Raw genomic sequence first — 20,886 nt, 5'->3', positions numbered from 1 at the left:
TCTGTGTCTCCTATCCAGCTTCAGTACGTTTGCATAAAACAACAATGGGGGTATGTGGCAATTTACCTCGTGTTTGTGCGTTTGTGCTGAAGGGCTGAATGGGATTCTGCTTAGAGCGTTTGAAATAACATGTCAGTATTATTCTCGCAAGATCACTGTGTGTGAGCAGAGCGAAGGGTATATTGTTTTCTGACATAAGAATCTGACATAAGATGATCACTCAATGATGAAATTTTCCCTTTTTTTCCATTGTGAACTGACTTTTACACACAATGTCAAGGTGAGGTCTGCTCTGTGTTGATCACTCATGATGAAGTTCAGTTCTCTAAATGTTCATGTACAGTGAGAAGTTTGTGTTCTCCACTCAGACATTACAACGGTATTTAAAGTAAACTCCATCCAAGGAAAAATAAACAAGGATTATTTCTGTTGTGTGTTACAACAAACAAACAAACATGTACTTGAACAGGTTCAAAAGAGGAAAGAATATTAGGATAAGTCACAGAGGACTTTATTTATGGAAATAAAACAGTTTCAGTTTTGGTAAAAAAAAAGGTTGGCACCATCTCAAAACCTGTTGGTAAATTGGAATGATTCTAAGAAGTTTTTAACTCGATAAACCCGATTAAATAAAAAGTAACATTTGGAAATTATAACGTCTGTTTGTGAACTTTTTGACTTGTATGTACTGTCTTAGTTTTTAGCTTTGGTCCGGTTACAGACGACCACAGAGGAAAGACTGTAGATGCGAGATATTACCCTTTACAACATAAAGTTCATTACTAGATTAGCCAAATCCTACGATTTTAACATATAACCTGTGAGTGTTGAACAATAGCAGTACTGTTCAGAGTAAATCAGTACTCTGGTACATTTGTGCATGTTTAAAACTGTACACCTATTTTAATTGTACACGCAAAACTCTATGCAGCAGTTTGTGATTACTGCACATATTTGGTATAATATTGGTGTACTATTACTATTGCTACTTTAATCTTTTTTCCCATTACTTACAATTTTACAGGAAATTATTATTTGTATTCTTCCTCAGACATGCTTTTTAATTTGTTCATAGTAAAATTGATCTGCACACAAAATGTGCACACAGCTTAGTTCCATCCTTGATCTTTGAGCCATTTCACTAACATTCACATTGCTAAACAAACAACAACCAGAGATGCTCATAAGCTGGTAAACAAAAGTTAAAAACTGCCTGAAGCAGTTGCCTCATAGCAACCGCATCAACTGCTACTTCATCAACAACTAAATATACACTCCCAGCTTTTATTACAAACTAGAACTGCACGCAAATGTATAAACGGTAAAGTCTCAGACAAAGTGCAACCTTAATACATGAATAATAATTACAACAACAATAATAATAATAATAATTACAACAACAATAATAATAATAATAATTACAACAACAATAATAATAATAATAATTACAACAACAATAATAATAATAATAATTACAACAACAAAAAATATATTTAATTCTATTTATCTTTTCTAGTTTTTTTACTTTAAAATAAATACATTTTTAATTGTAATAAAACTTTTTAACCTATCTCCATAATGCTATGACATTATTTTATAATATGCAACAAAATACACGGGCTTCGGAACTATTAGAGACAGCACTGCCGCCAGCCTTTGATAAACATCAGTCTGTCCCTCCAGTCCAGGCGAGGGCGATATTTCACCCACGTGTCTTTGGCAAATGCGAAAGAACACGACAAACAAGCGGTAGGAACGGAGCCGTTTGATTGGATATTTTCTGAGGACAGACTCTGCTGCTTTCTGTACACATCTTTCTGCCCAAGGCGATAAGGCTAACATCTTTCTTCGCTTTGAAGCTTCGTCCAACCGTCGCAGAGCTGAACAGAGGTTTCGAATGTAGCTACAACAACGGAGACGGTTTTACTGTCGGTTATGATTAATGGCATGTAACGTAACCGCATTGTCCCTGTCGTTTATCAGGTGTGACAGAACAAGCTGAAGCTGCAAGGTTAGTGAAACAGTGAGCAAATATTGAATACGAACCTGTCGCGACATACTCTATATGTTGAATTTAAAAAATGTTCATCCCCATATTTTTGAACAGGTAACCGCCTGACAACTACTACCTTCATCAGGTTAGCTGTCAGTGTATGTACATTGTTCTAGGCCTCTAGTGTTAATTCTCACACAGTCAACATGCTAACAGCGTTTCTGACCACTAAAATGTGTTTTTTTATAACCGTAATTTGCCTCTCCAAGTAGGCTGTTGAAATGTTCTTTTTTTGTTGTTGTTTTAGCTATCAGCTATTTCTCTTTATAACCGTGCCCGCATTGGTTCATTGATTTTTAATCAACACCTTTCTCATTTGTCATTTGTGTTACTTTTAGTTACTGTAGTTTAGACAAGTCCGATTCGGATGGACTGTGTTGTTTAATGATAATTTTAAAAATGTAGTTGTTTGTTTGTACTTTAAAAACGTTTTCAGTATATAATCTTCAAACAATATTGTTTTCTTGTTTATTATTACTGATTGACTTTGTCATTTTTTTCTTCCTGTTTTCTTCCAGGTTTCTCTCTATAAAAAAATTGTGGCTAAATACTTTGTGTCTTTCTACTTAGAATTCTTTAATGGAATTGATGTATTTTAACAGCATGTTTTTTATTTTATTATTTAATACAGTAAATGTTAGTAAAGTAAAGCTAGCATGTTAGCTGGCTCCATTTAGCTAAGTTGCTGTGCATAGCACAAACCCAGTAAAGCATTATTTTTCGTACAACATTCAAATGTAAGAACAAATCGTTGTACCCTATATAGTTTATAGCATAAATGACACAAACATTGTTTCTCTTTTTAGACTTGTCTACAAAGTCTTTAATTTGTTCTTGACACCAGCAACCTCAAACTGGCTGAAATGGATGAACAAAGTGTGGAGGTATGTATTGTATGCATCAAGCCATGAAGGAAGGAAGGAATCTTTATTGTCATATGCACCAGAGGTGATACGAAATTTAGTTTGTACAATAATAGCCTAAATGTTTACAGCAAAATTTTATCCTGACATTCTTGTCATTATGACAAGTGCTTTAAACAAAACCAGCATACAAGGCTTCTACTGTCTGTTTTCCAACAGTAATATTTCCATCTCTTATCCTTGTGCAGAGCATTGCAGAGGTGTTTCGCTGCTTCATATGCATGGAGAAACTGAGGGATGCTCGCCTCTGCCCACACTGCTCCAAACTGTGTTGCTTCAGCTGCATACGAGTAAGACTGCTCACATTAGACTAAGGGCTGGAGATGTTTTATGTAGAACAAAAATTGCTTTCTGGTATTAGAAATAACTGATGTTTATGGAGACAAAACTGATGGGTCACAAACTCAGTTGATCACATTTTCTGAATTTGATGTAGAATAATAATGTCTTCTGCTGTTTTTACCTGTCAATTATGCCTGAATTATATTTTATTACTTTAAGATATTATATAATTTTTCTTGATTTTGTTTTTGATAGCGATGGTTAACAGAGCAGAGAGCCCAGTGTCCACACTGTCGGTGAGACCAACCCGCCACCCTTAACGCATAATACATGAGACATTTGTTTTTTCAACTGTTAAGACATGTCCAATTATAGATTAAGTATAAACACAGTTACTTAAACACATATTATAATATTGTTTTAATTTTCAACCCCAAATACATTTTTTATCATCATTTAATATTAACACGTTAACAAATAAAAAAACAAACAAACAAGAAATTAAAATGTAAGAATAAACATTGTGTTTGTGTACACACAGTGCTCCTCTCCAGCTGAGGGAGCTGGTAAACTGTCGTTGGGCAGAGGAGGTCACCCAACAGCTGGACACTCTACAGCTGTGCAGCCTCACAAAGCACGAAGACAATGACAAAGACAAGTGAGTAGCTTCTGTTTCTAGGTCTCATCCTACATTCTTGTGAATTTAAAATGATCAACTATTTTGTTTAACATTTTCAGCTAAACCACAGGGATGTCTGTGATTTAGGGGCTCTTATGTTATATAAGCAGCAAGAGAAGTTCTTTTTAAAATGGCTCTAAAAAGGAAAATTAAAAAAAGAAATTAAATTTTTTCTTTGTTTGGTTCTGGTAGATGTGAGAACCATCACGAGAAGCTGAGTGTTTTCTGTTGGACGTGTAAGAAATGCATCTGCCATCAGTGTGCTCTGTGGGGAGGAATGGTAACTGAACTCTTTGCTTTTTAATATATGGTTACCATAGCAAGGATACAAAAGTCTCTTCGATTCATTTCAACTTGCTAACCAATGTTGAAGTATTTCTGCAGATTAATTAATTAAAATGTGAATGATTAAAGATTAAATAATTAATTAATAATAATTATGATTATACATTATATATATATTAGGTAAAAGTCTGTTTGTTTCAAGTTTGTTGAAAAACAGTGTTGTAATTTAGTCTTCAAGTAACTGTATTGTTTACAGCATGGCGGCCATACCTTTAAACCTCTTGTGGAGATCTATGAGCAACATGTGAGCAAGGTAAAGGAGGAGGTTGCTAAACTACGCCGTCGCCTCATGGAGCTCATCAGTCTGGTGCAGGAAGTGGTGAGAACTGTTTGTTGTTGCTTGAAGACATGAAGACTACATTAAACTAAAACTGATGACCTGACATTTACTTATTTTTGATACTATTTATCCTTTTCTAGATTCAAACTTTTAAGTTCAATTTTATTAAGGAATTTAATATTGGTACTAGTACTATACTGTATATTGTTCAGAAAATATCCACCAGATGGCAGTAACCTGACATCATTACAGGAGAGGAACGTTGAGGCTGTCAGAGGAGCCAAGGACGAGAGAGTCCGAGAGATACGAAATGCTGTGGAAATGATGATCGCACGTCTGGACAATCAGCTCAAGAACAAACTCATCACTCTCATGGGTAGGATTTCAGGACTCAACACTGTCCCTGTGTGTCTTTGTCGGGGTTACAAGGCAGAAGCAGATGGTTTGGGATGAGGATGATCTTTTATTTTTTTAAAGATTATTTTATGCTGGCTTTTGTGTTCACATACTTTAACTACTGCTTTTATATGACGATTAGACATTAGATGACGATTAGAAGCCAATGGTAGACTTCCTGGTTATCCACCACTTTTACAGATGCAATTGTGACAATATAATTTCTTTTTTTAAGGTCATTTTTTTTAAAAACGTTTTACTTTTCCTACCTCCAATTGTGTTGTGAAATAAAAATGCAAGTCCTACTTTTTTAAAATCTCCACAGCGAGGGCAGACTCTCATTAGTTCACATGGTGTTTCAAAACTGCCAGGTAATAATTCAAAAAAGTTGAGTCAGTCTAAAACTGAAATCACAACTTGTAAAAATGATTTACTCTTGTTAAAAAGAAAAGTCCTGTTTGTAAATGATCAACAGAAGTGTGTATTCACAACATGTGTGTATTCACAACATGTATGTCAGTGTTTTAAACCTTCTGCCGGAAAGTGTCTCCGGTCTGTACAAGACGCCACTACTTCTAAAAGTCTGTCTGAAGTTTGAAGTCTTAACCAGACACAGAATCCTGACTCCATGCTAAAAGCAGTGAGGCACCTTTTCATATCTGGAGATAATGTACATCTAAAATATTTATCTGCAATGAGTGTATGCATGCACTGATTGCGCCCATACACCCCCCTGCACTACCACACACCCACTCATAACTGGCCAGCCTCAATCTGAGTGCCCCACATTCAGCACACATTTGCTGAAAATAGAAATGTGTTCCTTCCCCACCAGGCCAGAAGACGTCCTTGACCCAGGAGACAGAGCTGCTGGAGTCACTGCTGCAGGAGGTGGAGCATCAGGTTGGTGTTCTGCAGAAGCTCAAAGCCTTTATTCATTTGGCTACACTCAGATAAGTCCTGTCCTGTCTGTTGTTGTTGTTGTTGTTGTTGTTGTTGTTTTTGGAGAAAAAACATTTAAGACTGATTTCACTACAAAAAATAAATAATCTTCTCACTAAGTCATTTTCCATTGTGTTTATACGCTGATGGCCACCACTTGACTGTTATTTTCTCTTCTTTTTGTGTGGAACAGCTTCACTCCTGCAGCAAAAGTGAACTCATCTCCAAGAGTCCAGAGATTCTGCTCATGTTTCAGCAGGTCCATAGAAAACCCATGCAGTCCTTCGTCACCACACCAGTCCCTCCAGACTTCACCAGGTAGCTGGACGCCCGTGGTTTAACAGCTGACATCCTTCTTAAGGAGTTTTTAACCTTCATAACTTGTGTTGTACACAAAAGTAGTTTCACTAAATGTGTCTTTTAGATTTTCTTTATTGGTCATGATTGTTTGGCATTTTGTTCCTTTCTCTCCCTACAGTGAGCTGGTCCCTGCCTATGACTCCAGCACATTTGTTCTTGTCAACTTCAGGTGAGTGTTCCTACTTCTCTTCCTGTGGTTTGTTCACCATGGACTGTTTTTCCTCTGAGGCCAATTGGAGCTGCGGCTTTTATAAAACACTGACGTATTTGAGTTGTTTTTGACCTGAGAGTCAATGTTAATTAAACACTTTCCCTCTGGTCATAAACATGTTTACGATCTGCTTAAAACAGTTTTTCAGCCGAGTGGGAATGAGGCTTGAGGTGGTTTTAGCCAGACGGCTGTAGAGTATTGGAAAAAAACAACATAAATGCATTATCTTATCAAAGCTCTGTGTCCTTGGTAATTATAAAAGATTGAATGGGGGGCTTGGTATTCAGTTATGCATACTTTCAATGTGTGCTTACCTGATTAGTCAAACTGTGTGTTTTTGTTTATTTTGTAGTACTCTGAGGCAGAGGGCTGACCCAGTGTATAGCCCACCACTACAGATATCTGGCCTGTGCTGGAGACTCAAAGTTTATCCAGTGAGTCTGAAAAAGTTTCTTCTTCTTTCTTTCTATTTTATTTAAAATCGATGCCTCAGTTAAAAATACTTTCTTTTGTGTGTTACTAAATGACTGAAGTAGTGCAGAGGCCTGCTCCTAGATGGAAACCTATACACACTCTGCTCCACTTATATCTATTTAATATATACTGTATATATCCATCTTACAAATAGTCTCAGTATGATTCTTTCTCAACACTCATTCACTGACACTGTATGTTTGTTCTCAGGATGGTAACGGTGTGGTTCGTGGAAACTACCTGTCTGTGTTCTTGGAGCTGTCTGCCGGACTTCCTGAAACGTCAAAGTACATATTTATAACCTAATGTCTCTTTTTTCATTCATTTACCTTTGATTCCCCTGCCACGTGTTTCCATGTTAGCTGTATTATTCAGTCAATTTAAATAATTAAAAAAAATAGACAAAAATGTTTGGTAGCCCTTACATCTCTTGTATTTTTCTCAGCTAAATCTGTACTTAATCTGTGCAGGTACGAGTACCGAGTGGAGATGGTTCATCAAGCCTCCAACGACCCAACTAAGAACATCATTCGGGAATTTGCCTCAGACTTTGAGGTTGGTGAATGCTGGGGCTACAACCGCTTCTTCAGACTGGATCTTTTAGCAAGCGAGGGTTACCTGAACACTCAGACGGACACGCTGGTTCTGTGGTCAGCAGAGATACACACAGATATGCAATATTTTCCTTTAGCAGAAGGTTGAAAAAAAGGTAATTTATGTTAATATGTGTGCTGCCCAGCTATCAGGTTCGCTCACCCACCTTCTTCCAGAAGTGCAGAGATCAGTACTGGTACATCAGCCAGTTGGAGTCGGCACAGAGTGGCTACATTCAGCAGATTAACAACCTTAAAGAAGTAAGCACGGATTATTGTGTGCTCTCTGTGTATGTGCGTGTGTCCATGTGTGTATGAAATAGTTTTTTTTACACTATTGACATATAGTCAGAGTCCAAATAAAAAAGGAGTCAGGGGTCACTATGAGGATTTCAGTGCTACTTCATCAAGTACAACCTGAGTTAAACACCCTGCCTCACAGAGCTAACGTTCACCTTGACTGACACGTGTATCTGATTACAGCGACTGGCCATTGAACTGTTTCGCCGTCAAACCTCCCGCAGCTCCTCTCCTCCTGACCTGAGGCTGGCTACAAGCACCACTGCCTCTGAAAGAGACCCTCGCTCAGTGAAGAGTGACGATGACATCCACACAACGCTGATCAACACTAAAAAAGCAGAGGAAGAGGAGAGGACACAACAGGATGACTCGAATGTAAGAAATATGCTCTGGAAGCAAATCACTGTCACTATTTGGTGTTCTGTCTGGGAAACATTCTTCCCAGATTCTATTAAAAGGATAAATGCCTTCATCAGAATCATGACTAGTTTGTGAAAATAATAATAATTTACACTAAGAGCTTGGTTAGATAATTTTCTAATTATGCTGTTGTTCAGGAATTGTCAGATGGTGACCTGGAAGTGGACTGTCTCACAGAGGAGGAGGTGAACCCTCTGGATGGCAGCAGCACATCAGGAAGCTCCACAGCCACCAGCAACACAGAAGAGAATGACATTGATGAGGAGACTATGTAAGATATTTTTATTTATTTCTTAATTTTTTTCCTGCTTTTTTTACCCGCGTATGTAAAATACTTTTGGACGTATTTGTTTAGGTCGGGAGAAAACGACGTGGACTTTATTGGGAACCTGGAAACAGAGGAAGGAGAACTTTTTGATGACTTGGCAGGAGCCACAGGCATGTTTGGTACACATTGATATTTTTTTTATATACTTTAAACATCTAACTTTAACATTTAACTTTGAAAATATAAAATGTAATTAAAATTCCAGCTTTGTGTCACACATTAAAGCCCCAACCCCTTTTTACCCTGAAGGATCAGTATGACAGACATAAACGATGAGTGGCAGAAATAAAAGGCCACAGTGTGACTTACTGTATGTTATATACTATAAACTGAATGCTGCATGTTCTCATTCTCCTTTGTTTTGGAGTATCAGCAAAAAAGCCACTTTTTGTTCCGCCATCTGGCCTTATACAATCATGTGTCCACATTTTGGCCCAGAAAATGACACATTAGGGCAGAACTGGTGTTTAACAACAGTCAAGTGAGTGCAGATAGGTGCACTCTACCAGCACATGCACTTAAGGCTCTTATTTGGTTTCCATTCCATTACTGGGACATCTCCTATTTATCTAGTCATTCAGTCAAACACCTAAAGAAACACAACCATAATAATAATAATAATAATAAAAAAAACACTCCAGACATTAGAAGTCCTGCCAGAAATAATGACATCACCCTGGCTAATTACTATGGTTAGTTGAACAGATGTGTCCTTCTGCTGTTGCAAACAAGAACATCGTGACTGTTTAAGTGTTTCACTCTGTCTGTGCTAAAAGGCATGAACAGGATGAGACAATGGAGTGAAATACAACCCGTCATACAACCCTTCTGATTTTATTTTTGGCCAAAAAATGTACAGACAGAACATCAAAATAAAAAGCCCTAATTTTTCAGCTACTTTCAGTTAGTTTTAATAGCTACATGTCTCACATTTAATGCACTCTTTTTTTAAATTAAACGTCCTTCTTTTCCACACCACACATCAAAATAAAAAGCCCTAATTTTTCATTAAACGTCCTTCTTTTCCACACCACGTTGAGAAAAAGTTGGAAAAAGTTTTGTTGGAATCAGTGAAAACCATATAAACCTTTGTCTTCTTGCATCTTCTGCAGGAGGAGGCGGCTCCAGTGCACCTTCTTTACATCGATGTGTTGCTGCTTCTGCTCGTAGCAGCAGTAATAGCGGAGCTGGGGCGTGTGCCGCAGGGAGCAACAGTCTTCTCGAGCTGGATCCCGTCATCCTGATCCAACTTCTGGACTTAAAGGAGCGCAGCAGCGTGGAGTCTTTGTGGGGCCTTCAGCCTCGGCCTCCATTATCTCTGCTGCACACACAAGGTCTGTAAACACATCAGCTAATAGCGCGTGATTATCACTGAACTAAACATCAATGCTTGAAAATGTGCAGAGGATTCAAGGGCACAACAGATTTACTGCAAGAAATCTTGTGGTGGAACTGCAGTGGTTGTACAGAGAGAAGCATGAGAAGTCCAAAAACACACTGGTGAAGCTGAATATCTTCAGTTCAACATATGATTTTTTTTTCTCTACTTTTTGCTTGCAGACCATAATAAACTCTCTCTGTATTAGATATTTACTTATTAATTATAAAGTTGTATCCGCTATGACGTTCCTCTTTAGTTCTGGTGTGGATACAAATGTTTGCTAAGGAATCGAGGAACATTATGTAGAATGTAAGCGGACAGCGAGCAAAACCGTAAAAAAGAGGGTCTCCCTCTTGGTCAGAATGTTATTTGATGCAAATATCAGTTGCACTTTGTTTATTCATATGTCAATTAGCAAAACATGCAAACCACTCCTGATCCTCCTGTGTTTTCCAGCTCATTCTCACTCCAGAAAAGAACGGGAGCGACGGCCTCAGGTGGTTCGGCGATCTACGCCAGACTCTGGGGTCCTTGTTCGCCTCAAGGCTCAGATGGCAGAAGTCCGCAGTAAGATGTCTGCCAAGAACCAAGTGCTGGAAGCTCGAGCGCCTGCAGAGCCCAGGCCTGGCCCATCAGGGGCCTTCAGCGTGGAGGAGGTCCCCTCTCATCGTGCTGACTCAGAGCTTTCAGCCTGTCGCAAGACCAGTGATTTGGACCTCCTTTGCAGAGCTGCCGTGCGGTCCAGGGCTAGCCGTCCGGGTAAGGACTGCCAAATTTTAAAAGGCTGTTGAACTTATGCTGCTCACGGTTTTTGCTTTTAAGTGATTAGTGTTCAACATATTTTGTGCAGTGTGTTTTTATAGCCCTGCATTAACAAACTTGGCTTGGTGTTATTGAAGAAGATAACATGTATCACTATGATGACTGAATGAAGACGGAGTCAAACTTGTATGTGTGCCCATGTGTGTCTCTTCTTTCTGTGAATAGCCAGGAAGTCTCTGTCTCCTGTTCTGGACAGTAGTGATTCAGTGGTTATGAAGAGGAATCCAGAGGAGATGGACAAGGAGCTGAGTGGAGCAGAGTCTTCCACTGAGCTCAGTCACCACCCAAAAGAGGTTGGAGGTGCAGAAGGTCAGTAGTTGAAATTCAGTTATTGAGTGTTGGTCACCCTAGACCAAGTTGACTTCCTCATCTTGACAGGCTGTATATGTTGTTGTCATATTATGAGCATTATGTGCTCAAAATAGTTACAAGTCCTTTGCAACATGAATTCAAGATATCATTGTTTGTCTTTATCGTGAAAGGGCCTATGATTTTCTGAATTTCCTCGGTGTGGGAAGAATAAAGTCTGATCTTATGATTCTGCACTTGAATCAAATATCTAAGGTGCAAACACAATATTTTTGGGACAGACGTATGTCCATGCTAAAGCTCCCTCGTCACTGAACAAATGCAGCTTCCCCTATTTAAAATGCCAATATCAATTTTTTTTCTTCTTTCTGATCTGCAGGTTTGCTAAAAGCTAACAGTGCACAGAGTTCCCACGTGTCTCACAGCAGCTCTTCATCAGACCAGGCCTCCACCTCCAAGCAGCAGTACTCCCTGGAGCAGCAGCAGCTGTTCGCCGCCTCAGGGCCAAAGGATGGCGGCATCTTCTCCTTGAGAGCACCAAGCTATTTGATTGTCAGTAAAAATGGCAGCAGCAGGACTTTGGGGTGTGTCTCAGCAGATGTAGTAGTTTTGTATCTAGAGCAAAAAGGTTTTTGTTTTTTTTATAGAAATGTCTGCAGAAGTCAGCTCATCCTTTTCCTCCTGCTGTAGGGCAACAATGTTGAACTGTGACTCTGAAGGTTCAGCAAACTCCCATCAGTCTTTGCTGGAGACTAATTCTACACAGCCACACGCAAAGGAAGGTCAGTTCATTTCATTTGTTTTTTTATAATTACATTTTAAATAACAATTTAAAAGTGAAAAATCTCCTGTTTTCAATGACTGCAGATCAGCCCTCATCTGGTCTTGTGGCAGCAACAAGCAGTGACAGTGACACTGAAGATGAAGTGCTGCAGAGCAACAATTCCAGTTACGACAACCAGGCTGCTCCCTGCACGGGTAACACACACACATACACACACACTCGGACACACATACATATGTATCTACTCTCATAACATTGCATATCTTTGTATTCACTTAGACATATTAGTAATGGCTTAACTTTAAATATCTATATAAAAGTTATACATATAATTGTAACTACAAGTAAAGGTTATTTTCAAATTTAAATAAAAATAATCAATCCAAGAAAATGTGTTTTATTTATTTTTTCCTCTGCAGGAGACCATCTTTCTGATGACATCACTCTACCAACTGACAGGTGATTCAGTCAGAGTTGGTCCGATCAGAGATCCCGTACATTCGACCCTCAGTGATACTGCATGACACTGACAAAGATCTGTTGGTGTCAGTCTGATGTGTAGAGTAGAAGCTGCTGCTGATGCATGAAGTTGAAATGATTTACAGCACCTGATGTTTTTGATGCACTGTTTGACCAGAACCCTGTAGGTTAGAGGAACTACATGCGATGCATTGAATTTTTACAGACACTAAATAGCATATTATCTTTAATATATTGGAAATACAGCAAATCTCTGCTGCCTAAGAGGAAAACTTCTACTGCAGCCACTTGTGCAACGACTCTGTTGGTTTGTTTGTTTGTTTAATTTAAATTTTATGCATAACAAATAAAGAATGTGAAAGTATGGAGAGTGTATATAACTAAAGAATGTTATTAATACAGAAACAATAAACTGCCATTTTCTAAACATGGCAGAAAGTAGGTAGTGAAGATAATGATATAAAGAAATATAAAATTGGTGATATTGTTTTTACCATTTTCTCACTGAAGGTCAGCTCAGTTTTGTTAGGAAAAGAAGATTGAAGTCTGTGTTTTCAGGGAGTTTTCAGGTATCCAAAACTCGTCCTGAAGGTCTTCAGAAATATTTGTCACTTCGCAGATTTTTCAGGTAAATATGCTATTTTTACACTGAAATAAATATGAAATACACTCATTCTCCTGACCTGCAGCTATATACATAATATACTATGAAACTTTAATAATTCCTAAATTTCCCAAAGGGAACTCTCAAGGAATTAATAAAGTGCTGTCTGTCTGTCTGTCTGTCCACCTGATATCATCCATTTATTTTTGTACATTTACAATACTAAATGGTTTTTGTATTTATTCTGCAACATTTTATACAAACTTTAGACACTTAATATATTTATAGGTTAATCTTAGGGTGACTTCTTCCTGAAAAAATATTTAGATTTTTCTGTGTCTTTATTTTTCATCTAAATCATTTGGCCTTGGCTAATTAATGTCTGTCTTGAAGGATGGCTTTTACAGTTTTTTAAGTTTACCGTTTTATGTCCACTTGATGGCAGCACAACAAGATTGGAGAACGGACACAAGTGAATACTATCATTTTTAGACACCGGTTACCATGAGTAACAAAGTAAAATAAATATTACACAATGTGTGACAAGAGTGTTATTGACATTAAAAGGGTATTTCCACAGTTAGAAACAAGGCAAAGTTTTGGTTTTTTTTTAACCAATCATTTAGACCTGTTTTTATATGATGTCCAGATGAAGTTTTCTCTAATATGTGAGACATTAACAGATGGGAACAGAAACATAAATACAACCATGTAAATCATCTTTCTTTGGCTTTACCTTTCAGTGATCTACAAAATGGACCCGCTGCCTCCATCTCTTCCTGTCCATGGCGCCAGGTAAAATTACACCGACCATTTTCATATTCTCTACTGTCATGAATCATGTCTGGTTCTTAACAGCTCTTTCTGTAACATCCTGTGGCTAATAGGTTCTACTGTCTCCCTTTAACTCATGTCCAGTCCATGAAAGTCTGTTGTAGTTTACCTCTAAACCTCTTGACCTTAGCTGTTCCTCTGATACAGTCCATCCAAATGTAATCCTATTCTCATTTCCTTTTTATTTACATTTACATTCTAACACCCCCCCCCCCCACACACACACACACACACACATTTTTGGTTTCATTTCCATATACATTTTCATTCCTACTTCCCTTTTTATTATTATTTACTTTTCCCTTTTGGTACCGTTTCATATGCATTTTCTCAGCATCTTAAAAGCCTGAATCTCTCAGTGAGAACTCATTTAAATGTTAATGTCATTATGTTGAAACCATGGATCAGTTTTGTTTCTTATTTGTCGCCATACTTGAGGAAAAAAACCCACACATTCTTTCACGGCAGGGTTTTCCTCAAAGCCGAAACCCGTTAGAATGGAGAGAATACAAAAGCCAGATTACAAGTGGGGTGAAATGAGGAGTCTTTTTATAGACAGAATGTGGAGGATTGCTCACTTTTGAAAAGCTGTTTATGTAACGGCAGTTCAACAGAACTGTTCCACACGAAGAACACACTGCATTCTGCCTTCTGGTCTTTCACTCTGTAAACAGCATCCTTAGGTTTTACCTGTGAAACCTATCAAATCTGTACTTCCTGTTACAGCCACCGCCTGATGATTAACAAGAACAATTTCAGAAAAGGCTTGTCTATTTTTTAGTTGTTGTTTTTTAGTTGCTGTTTTTGTAGATTTTCAGGCCCTTGGTGTCTGGTCAGGTTTCCAGTCATTGACGTATTACTATGTTCATGTCTCTTAATCCCAGGAGAACATTGACATCATCAAACATTATGACAAAATTCCACAGTTGTTTCTGTGAATTATTTGTCCCTATAGCTGTTTTTGAAAAATAACCTGTTGCTGTTCTGATGTTTTGTTTTGTCTGAGGAAAAAAGAAGATAAGGAACAGAATGCACGAGCCAAAGACTTGGTCTAATCTTTATATACATGATAATTAGTCACCAGTTACAATACACATTTTATATACTACAGGAACACAGATAAATACAGGTACTCGTTGTGTTTTACTGTTTTTTTTTTCCAAACCTATTATCCTGCGTGTTGAATAGGAGCCAATGTGGGGGTTTGTCTTCAAGTCTGAAGGATAAGAAGGCGAGATCTGCTCTCTGTAATCAATCACAGCCTTCACTCATAACAGCCTCCCCTCCACACTCACCCTTGGCTGACATTTGAACAGTGTGCAGACATCCACCTGCTCTGAACTGCAGTCAATCTTTTCAAATGTACACACACGTCCAGACTCCAGGAAGGAAGACAAGTGTCCTGCTTCCTGAAATATCCCGAAGAGACACTTACACTAATTTTTCCATGGACCTGCAGACCGAGTTTACATCTCAGTGACGACATTAGTCGGGGGAGTGTATATGGGGAACTGTCGTTGGCAGCACATTGTGACTCATAATCCTCTTCCCTATAGTAGGAAAAATGGATTAAATATTGACTTGAGGAAGTGTGTGACCTTTCAGATATGGCTTCATCCTTCAGCAGAAGACAAACCCTCAGCGAGCCTTTCAACGCAACGTCATTATTGCTTACAGAGAAATAGAAAAAAAAAGCTGTTTTGTGTACATAGACACACAGTGCAGTATTCATGGAGGGTCCTATACTTAGATGATGGAAGGCCAGAGCTGGAGTTCTGCTCCTGCTCTGTCGTCACAGGGAAGGAATCGTGAGACTGAGAGTAATTTTAAGTACAGGCAGCAGAGCGTGAGGCTTTTTCCCGGTGCGGCTAAATTTTCCACAAAGAGAAATGAACATTATTATTGTTATTGCTCATACAGTGATTTTCTTCCCCCTATTTTCTTTTAGATGATGAGTAACAGTGTAGGCTAATCCTATTTCAGTGGCTTTAGATGAATGAACAGCACAGATCCTTAACCACTGTGAGCACAGTAACGGTGCGTTTTCAGTGCTGCATTTTCTCAGCTCGCTAATACCTGCTGTGAAACCATCAGTGATTTGAAATGAAGCAAAATCAGTAGTGAATCACCGGAGATAGAAAAACAGGAGCTGTGCTGCACAGACGCTGCGGGCTGTAACCACCAGCAGCACAACATGCCACCATGTGTCGGCTCTCAAAGAACACCATGGGAGCACAGAGTTGCTGCCACTCAAAACAACCCCCCCCCCAAACCAACCAGCCAACGTGTGTATGATTCTGAGCCGACCCTGTTTTTTATGTTTTACCCAAAAAGTGTCTGAAACACTTCTTATTGACAAATTACATTTTCAGAAACTGAAATAGAAGCTACAAAGCTGATCTCTGATTATCAGCCGATGGTCTCTACTTCACCCATTTACTCATGTCCAGACACTTTGGGAATATCGTTAAATGGTTCAACAATTACTCCAAAAGACACAGCAAATTACATTATTAGACAACAAAATACTATAGCTACTACCTTCATCAACCACTGAGTTTGTAACTGTAAGGGTTTATCATTGGCTATTAACAAAAACATTGGGATATAATGGCATTACCAGGCTGTCACCAAGAAATAGATAGAAACAGGCAACAGCCACTGATGGATAATAGAATTGCAACTTAAATAATGCGAGCCTGATGGAGAGCGTCTCAAAGTGTCTTAAAAATGTCAACCGTCATATCAAAAATGGCCTAAATATAAAGGTCGCGAAGAGAAAGTCACGGATATGAAGCAACACACAAAGATGCAGGACAGAAATGTCTTTTAAGGTTAAAAGAGTAAGGAACTGGTCAAATGAATATAATTACTGGGGTTTTTTTTCTTATATTATTTTTATGGGTAAAACATAAGAACCAGGATCGACTATCAGGATCACCCCACTCCCACTGTCTGTCTGTCAACAGTTGGTCTGTTTCTTTTCTGTCAACGACTGCTCATGTCTGGCCACAACAGGAAATGTTCAATGACTTGTAGAGAGTTTCCAAACACAATTTTCCTGACTTCATTACAGATCTTTGCTTTAAGGCGAGTCATTATTCAAGCAGCAGCAGGAGGCGGTTGGTGTGAAAAATTCATCAAACATTCAATATGATTTAAAAAAAGAAATGTGAAAAAAAAAAGGTGATTCAACCCTGATCGCAAACAATGGCCGACACTGAACTGTAATGAGTTTTAACTTGGCAAATAGGCAGGTGATTTGTTTTATTTTCTGAATTTTAATCAAGGAATATTTTGAATAATAACACAAACAAACCGACAAATATTTGTAACCATGCTTTTTTTTTATCTCCTGATGGAACCATCTGTTTCTCTAGATCAGTGTTTCCCAAACATTTTACTAGCGGACACACTAAAGACTAACCAACTGTTTGGACCAAATGTCTCACTTGTATTCATCACAATGAGTACAACGTATCATTGTATTGCTTCAGCAACAACAACAAAAATCCTTTTGGTCTATGTGTTATTTGGATTTTTATCACCCTGGCCCAACAATGTGCCACCTACCCTGGTCCAGACTTTGGGAATGAAGGCTCTATATTTTATTACCCTGCGTTATCCACGTCAAAGGAAAAATCTAAGTTGCTTTCATCGCAGCAGCTCAGTTTCCTTTCTTGTCCCTAATTAACACCTTATTCCTCCTCATCTGACACTTGCACAGTGTGAATTAAATAAATATTACTGATATAGTAATTAATAATTGGCAAGATACTCTTGTAAGAATGATTCAACTGACTTAGTGTAGAGATGTGTGTATTTTTAAGCTAATGATTAAGACTTTAATATGTGAAGCCTGGGTTATTGTTATTAATAAATAAATGTTACATCTGAGTCTTTACTGTTGACAGCTAAGCTAACATACCCTGAAGAAACCCGTTTAAAAGTCAATTATTTTTAACAGTGTTGTAATATTCTATTTCTAATTCTCCAGTACTTGCTCAACTCACACCTTGTACCCAATGTAATAAACCCCGTTGCTGGAAAAGTTGGTACATTTACCAAAAATACAATAGAGACTCAAAGCAATCTGGTGAATCACTTTAAACAAAATGTATAGCGCAAAAATCCCTATATTTATTTATGGATTTAATGTAAAGATAAATAAACTCAGAAAGAAAAGCCTGCAATACATTTCAAAAGGCAAAGACAGAAAAATGATAACTGGGAGGTTCCTCGTCCTATTAACGCTCAAGAGGTTTTGAGTTCAAAGGCTTGATCATCAACACCGAGGATAGGTCACTTCAACCAGAATGTGTTAGTGAGAGAGAGAGAGAAAATTCTACTTGCAAAACAGAAACAGCTATTATCTTCAGTTCAGACACCATGCTAATTGGTGCAGGCTTTAATTTCACAGTTACTGAATGTAATTGAAAAAGAGTGTTTTTTAAAAGCAATTTTTGAAGTGCACCAACTTTGTGGGACATATTTTGTTTACTGTGTGACCGCATCACTGACTTCATGGGGTATTGTTAAAGCTCTGTTTTCTTCTATTCTTTGTGTTTCACCTGCAGTGATATGACCACAAAAGAACGGCGTAGCTTTAGTTTCTCAGAGTACATTCCTTTTAACAACCCCCCAATACACCAATTCCTTTGTATTTGATGACGTTCAGGGACACTAGGTACATTCTGCTCCACGCACAGTCCACAGGATGGTTACATAAAACACCAGGACCAGGACCAGTGCCGGTGACCACAGAAATTAGAAGGCGATGGCCCCATTTGTCAAAGCTGCCTCAGCAGAACCAGCACTGGGATAAATGACCTGTTTAAATGTGAAACCTGCAGGGTGTTTGATCAGCCGGTGTCTGGGCCTCGGAATGTGGAGGCACAAATTACAAAACCTGGTTATACTAACGTTGTGACATTTGCAAATTCACAGCATCGATCAGAAACTGAGAAATGATCCTGTTACAGGAGCAGAGACCGGGGAATATTTGATGCATTCAAATGAGTTTTCATTAAATCCCAACCCTGAGCAGGGATTGTCCAAATGTAGCTTTGTCACGTTGTGACAATTTTGCTTTATTAGTCTATTCCTTATTTTTTCTGTTATCTGTTATCTGAGTTAGGTTAAAAAACCTTAGAGTGAGAAAAACCTGAACATGTGTAGCAACAGTGGCTAACACAAGGTTGGCGTTTATTGTAGGACATTTATTATATATACATATATGTATGAAATAATCAAATGTGTGTTTAATAGTTCATTGTCATTTTCATTAAAGTCAAATGTTCTGAACTTGAATGTAGCTCATGGTTTCCCCACTGGTCCAGTGGCTGATGTGAGAGATACTTGGTCTAGATATGATGAACAGTGCAGATACAATAGGCTAAGACTATAGTGTTGTGTATTGAAAACAGTGACATATAATAATTATAATAATAAATAACGGTTAGCTTTTCATCGATTCGCCTCGTTGATTTAACCGAGTACGAGCTTCCGTGTAATTAGAAAGTGATACGGTTGTTGATATGAAACTTTTCATGATCTGAAGGCTACTTTTTAAAGATAACATGCTCATCTGCTTTATAAATCAGCACTACCAGGGGCTCCCAATGCTGACAGGTGTGCATGCTGTGACATGTATTACAGGGAATACAGCTTGAAAATGGTCGCAGATTATCACTGGTTTTGGCAAGTGCAACTGCTGAAGTCCTAAAGTTTGTGGTTGACATTTGTGTGAAATGCAACACTTACAGCAGCGTGTCAGGCAGTAGAGGGGAGGGTGGGCTTTTCTTAGTAAAAACTGGATCAAATCTGAGGAAGATGAAATTCTGAAGTTGTTCTGGGACTGTGGGAGCAGTTTTGAGTGGACTGGGATCTTTGCTGTGTACTATCAGAGTAGTGCCGCTGCCTACTGTATAGTATTTACAGAGAGTAAAGCTCAACAGAATCAGGCAGCTGATGTTGAACTGACTACAATTTGGGAAAAAATAAATAGTGTTTTTAGAAAAATGTATCCGCCTTACTCACTTCAGTGAGGGTAAAGACATTTATAGATGGTTAATACCTGTAGATTGATATTGTTGGACATCGTCTTGATTAATTAATCCTGATTAATAAGGGTTAGCTGTGATTTATCCACAGCTACTCTGTCATTAATCAGCTTTAATTTTTTGACAGCAACTAAAGAAGCAACTGCCAGACTGAAATAGCTGAAATAACTCAAGGCGTACCAGGCGTATACATTTACCTGTAATACTAGACCATGTAGCGGTAAGTCAGCTAAGTGACTCTTTATCTTGTGTGTTAGCTTTCCAGCTCTTTTATCTGTGGACAATTTGTGGCTGCATAATGGCAGGGCCACTGACTGTATGTGAAGGGGGATTGGGGGGAGGCAGCATGTATTTTCTGTCTCCGCAAACACACAGAGCAATAATCACTCTGGCCTCTGCTATGAGCTTTATTTCTTTGCCAACAAAGAACAGCTGAGAAGACAACGGTGCAAGCCGCACGATTAAACGCCAACATTAAGCTCAACTAATAGCTTAAAATTCCCAACGAGCTACCTGAGGACAAGAGACGAAAAAAGATGTGCGTCGCGTCTCTGTCTGTGTGAGTCTGAGTTAATGTCACATTAATATCTGTGTGATGTTATATAGGAAATGTGTTTTTTTTGTGTGTGAAAAGCCTGATCTCGACTTTGACTTTTTTACAGCCCCTAAGGTTCAGTTCATTTCACCGGCCTCCATCATTTCCATCGAAGTCTCTGTATGAACCGATCAGACGTAACAATGACGTGGATACAGTTTTGCACTTTACCTACAGCGTGAATGAGTAGAACGTTTACTAAGAGGGTTGCCTCATATTTGGAAACATTTTGTCGTAGGACAGAGAGCATCGCTCTTCTGACAGAGACTCAATAATCACATATAACAACTGCAGGAGCCACAACTACTATCTACGTGAGACATGTTATTAAAGGCAGAGGTGGGTGGACGTGTGTGCGAATGGACTACGGGACTAAGGAGCGGGGTTGAATAAATGGGGGGGGGGGGGGGGGGGGTTGGGGGCGCCCTC

At 38.6% G+C, this 20,886-nt stretch overlaps 1 protein-coding gene across 5 annotated transcripts; it reads left to right on the top strand.

Annotated features, from left to right (window-relative positions):
* Positions 1-1,734: 1,734 nt before the first annotated feature.
* Positions 1,735-12,726, top strand: trim37 (tripartite motif containing 37). 5 transcript variants are annotated; one of them, XM_025065410.1, is made up of 26 exons: positions 1,737-2,011; positions 2,108-2,138; positions 2,860-2,937; positions 3,165-3,266; positions 3,514-3,554; positions 3,800-3,916; positions 4,130-4,217; positions 4,479-4,601; positions 4,815-4,938; positions 5,794-5,861; positions 6,094-6,218; positions 6,379-6,429; positions 6,824-6,905; positions 7,156-7,232; positions 7,416-7,595; positions 7,685-7,799; positions 8,022-8,213; positions 8,396-8,529; positions 8,614-8,705; positions 9,699-9,920; positions 10,424-10,726; positions 10,955-11,098; positions 11,478-11,682; positions 11,789-11,880; positions 11,966-12,076; positions 12,302-12,726. In XM_025065410.1, exons 3-26 carry the CDS (start codon positions 2,917-2,919, stop codon positions 12,343-12,345), a joined length of 2,853 nt encoding a protein of 950 aa, XP_024921178.1. In that variant the 5' UTR covers positions 1,737-2,011; positions 2,108-2,138; positions 2,860-2,916; the 3' UTR covers positions 12,346-12,726. The 5 variants fall into 5 exon arrangements, 4 of the variants coding, with proteins under 4 accessions (XP_024921178.1, XP_008330858.1, XP_024921180.1 ...); XM_025065411.1 differs by lacking the exon at positions 2,108-2,138 and having other exon boundaries at positions 1,740-1,890; positions 1,984-2,011; XM_008332636.3 differs by lacking the exon at positions 2,108-2,138.
* Positions 12,727-20,886: the final 8,160 nt, after the last annotated feature.

Source organism: Cynoglossus semilaevis, chromosome 19 (assembly GCF_000523025.1).
Source record: "Cynoglossus semilaevis isolate Cse_v1.0 chromosome 19, Cse_v1.0, whole genome shotgun sequence".
NCBI lineage: Eukaryota > Metazoa > Chordata > Actinopteri > Pleuronectiformes > Cynoglossidae > Cynoglossus > Cynoglossus semilaevis.
The sequence above is the reverse complement of the archived record's forward strand: the minus strand, read 5'-3'. Positions and strand labels throughout refer to the sequence as shown.

Coding starts and splice junctions, on each gene's coding strand:
- trim37 (XM_008332636.3), top strand. CDS start 2,917: ATGGATGAACAAAGTGTGGAG. Junction 3,917..4,129: donor GAAGACAATGACAAAGACAA/GTGAGTAGCTTC, acceptor TGGTTCTGGTAG/ATGTGAGAACCATCACGAGA. Junction 7,233..7,415: donor GGACTTCCTGAAACGTCAAA/GTACATATTTAT, acceptor TAATCTGTGCAG/GTACGAGTACCGAGTGGAGA.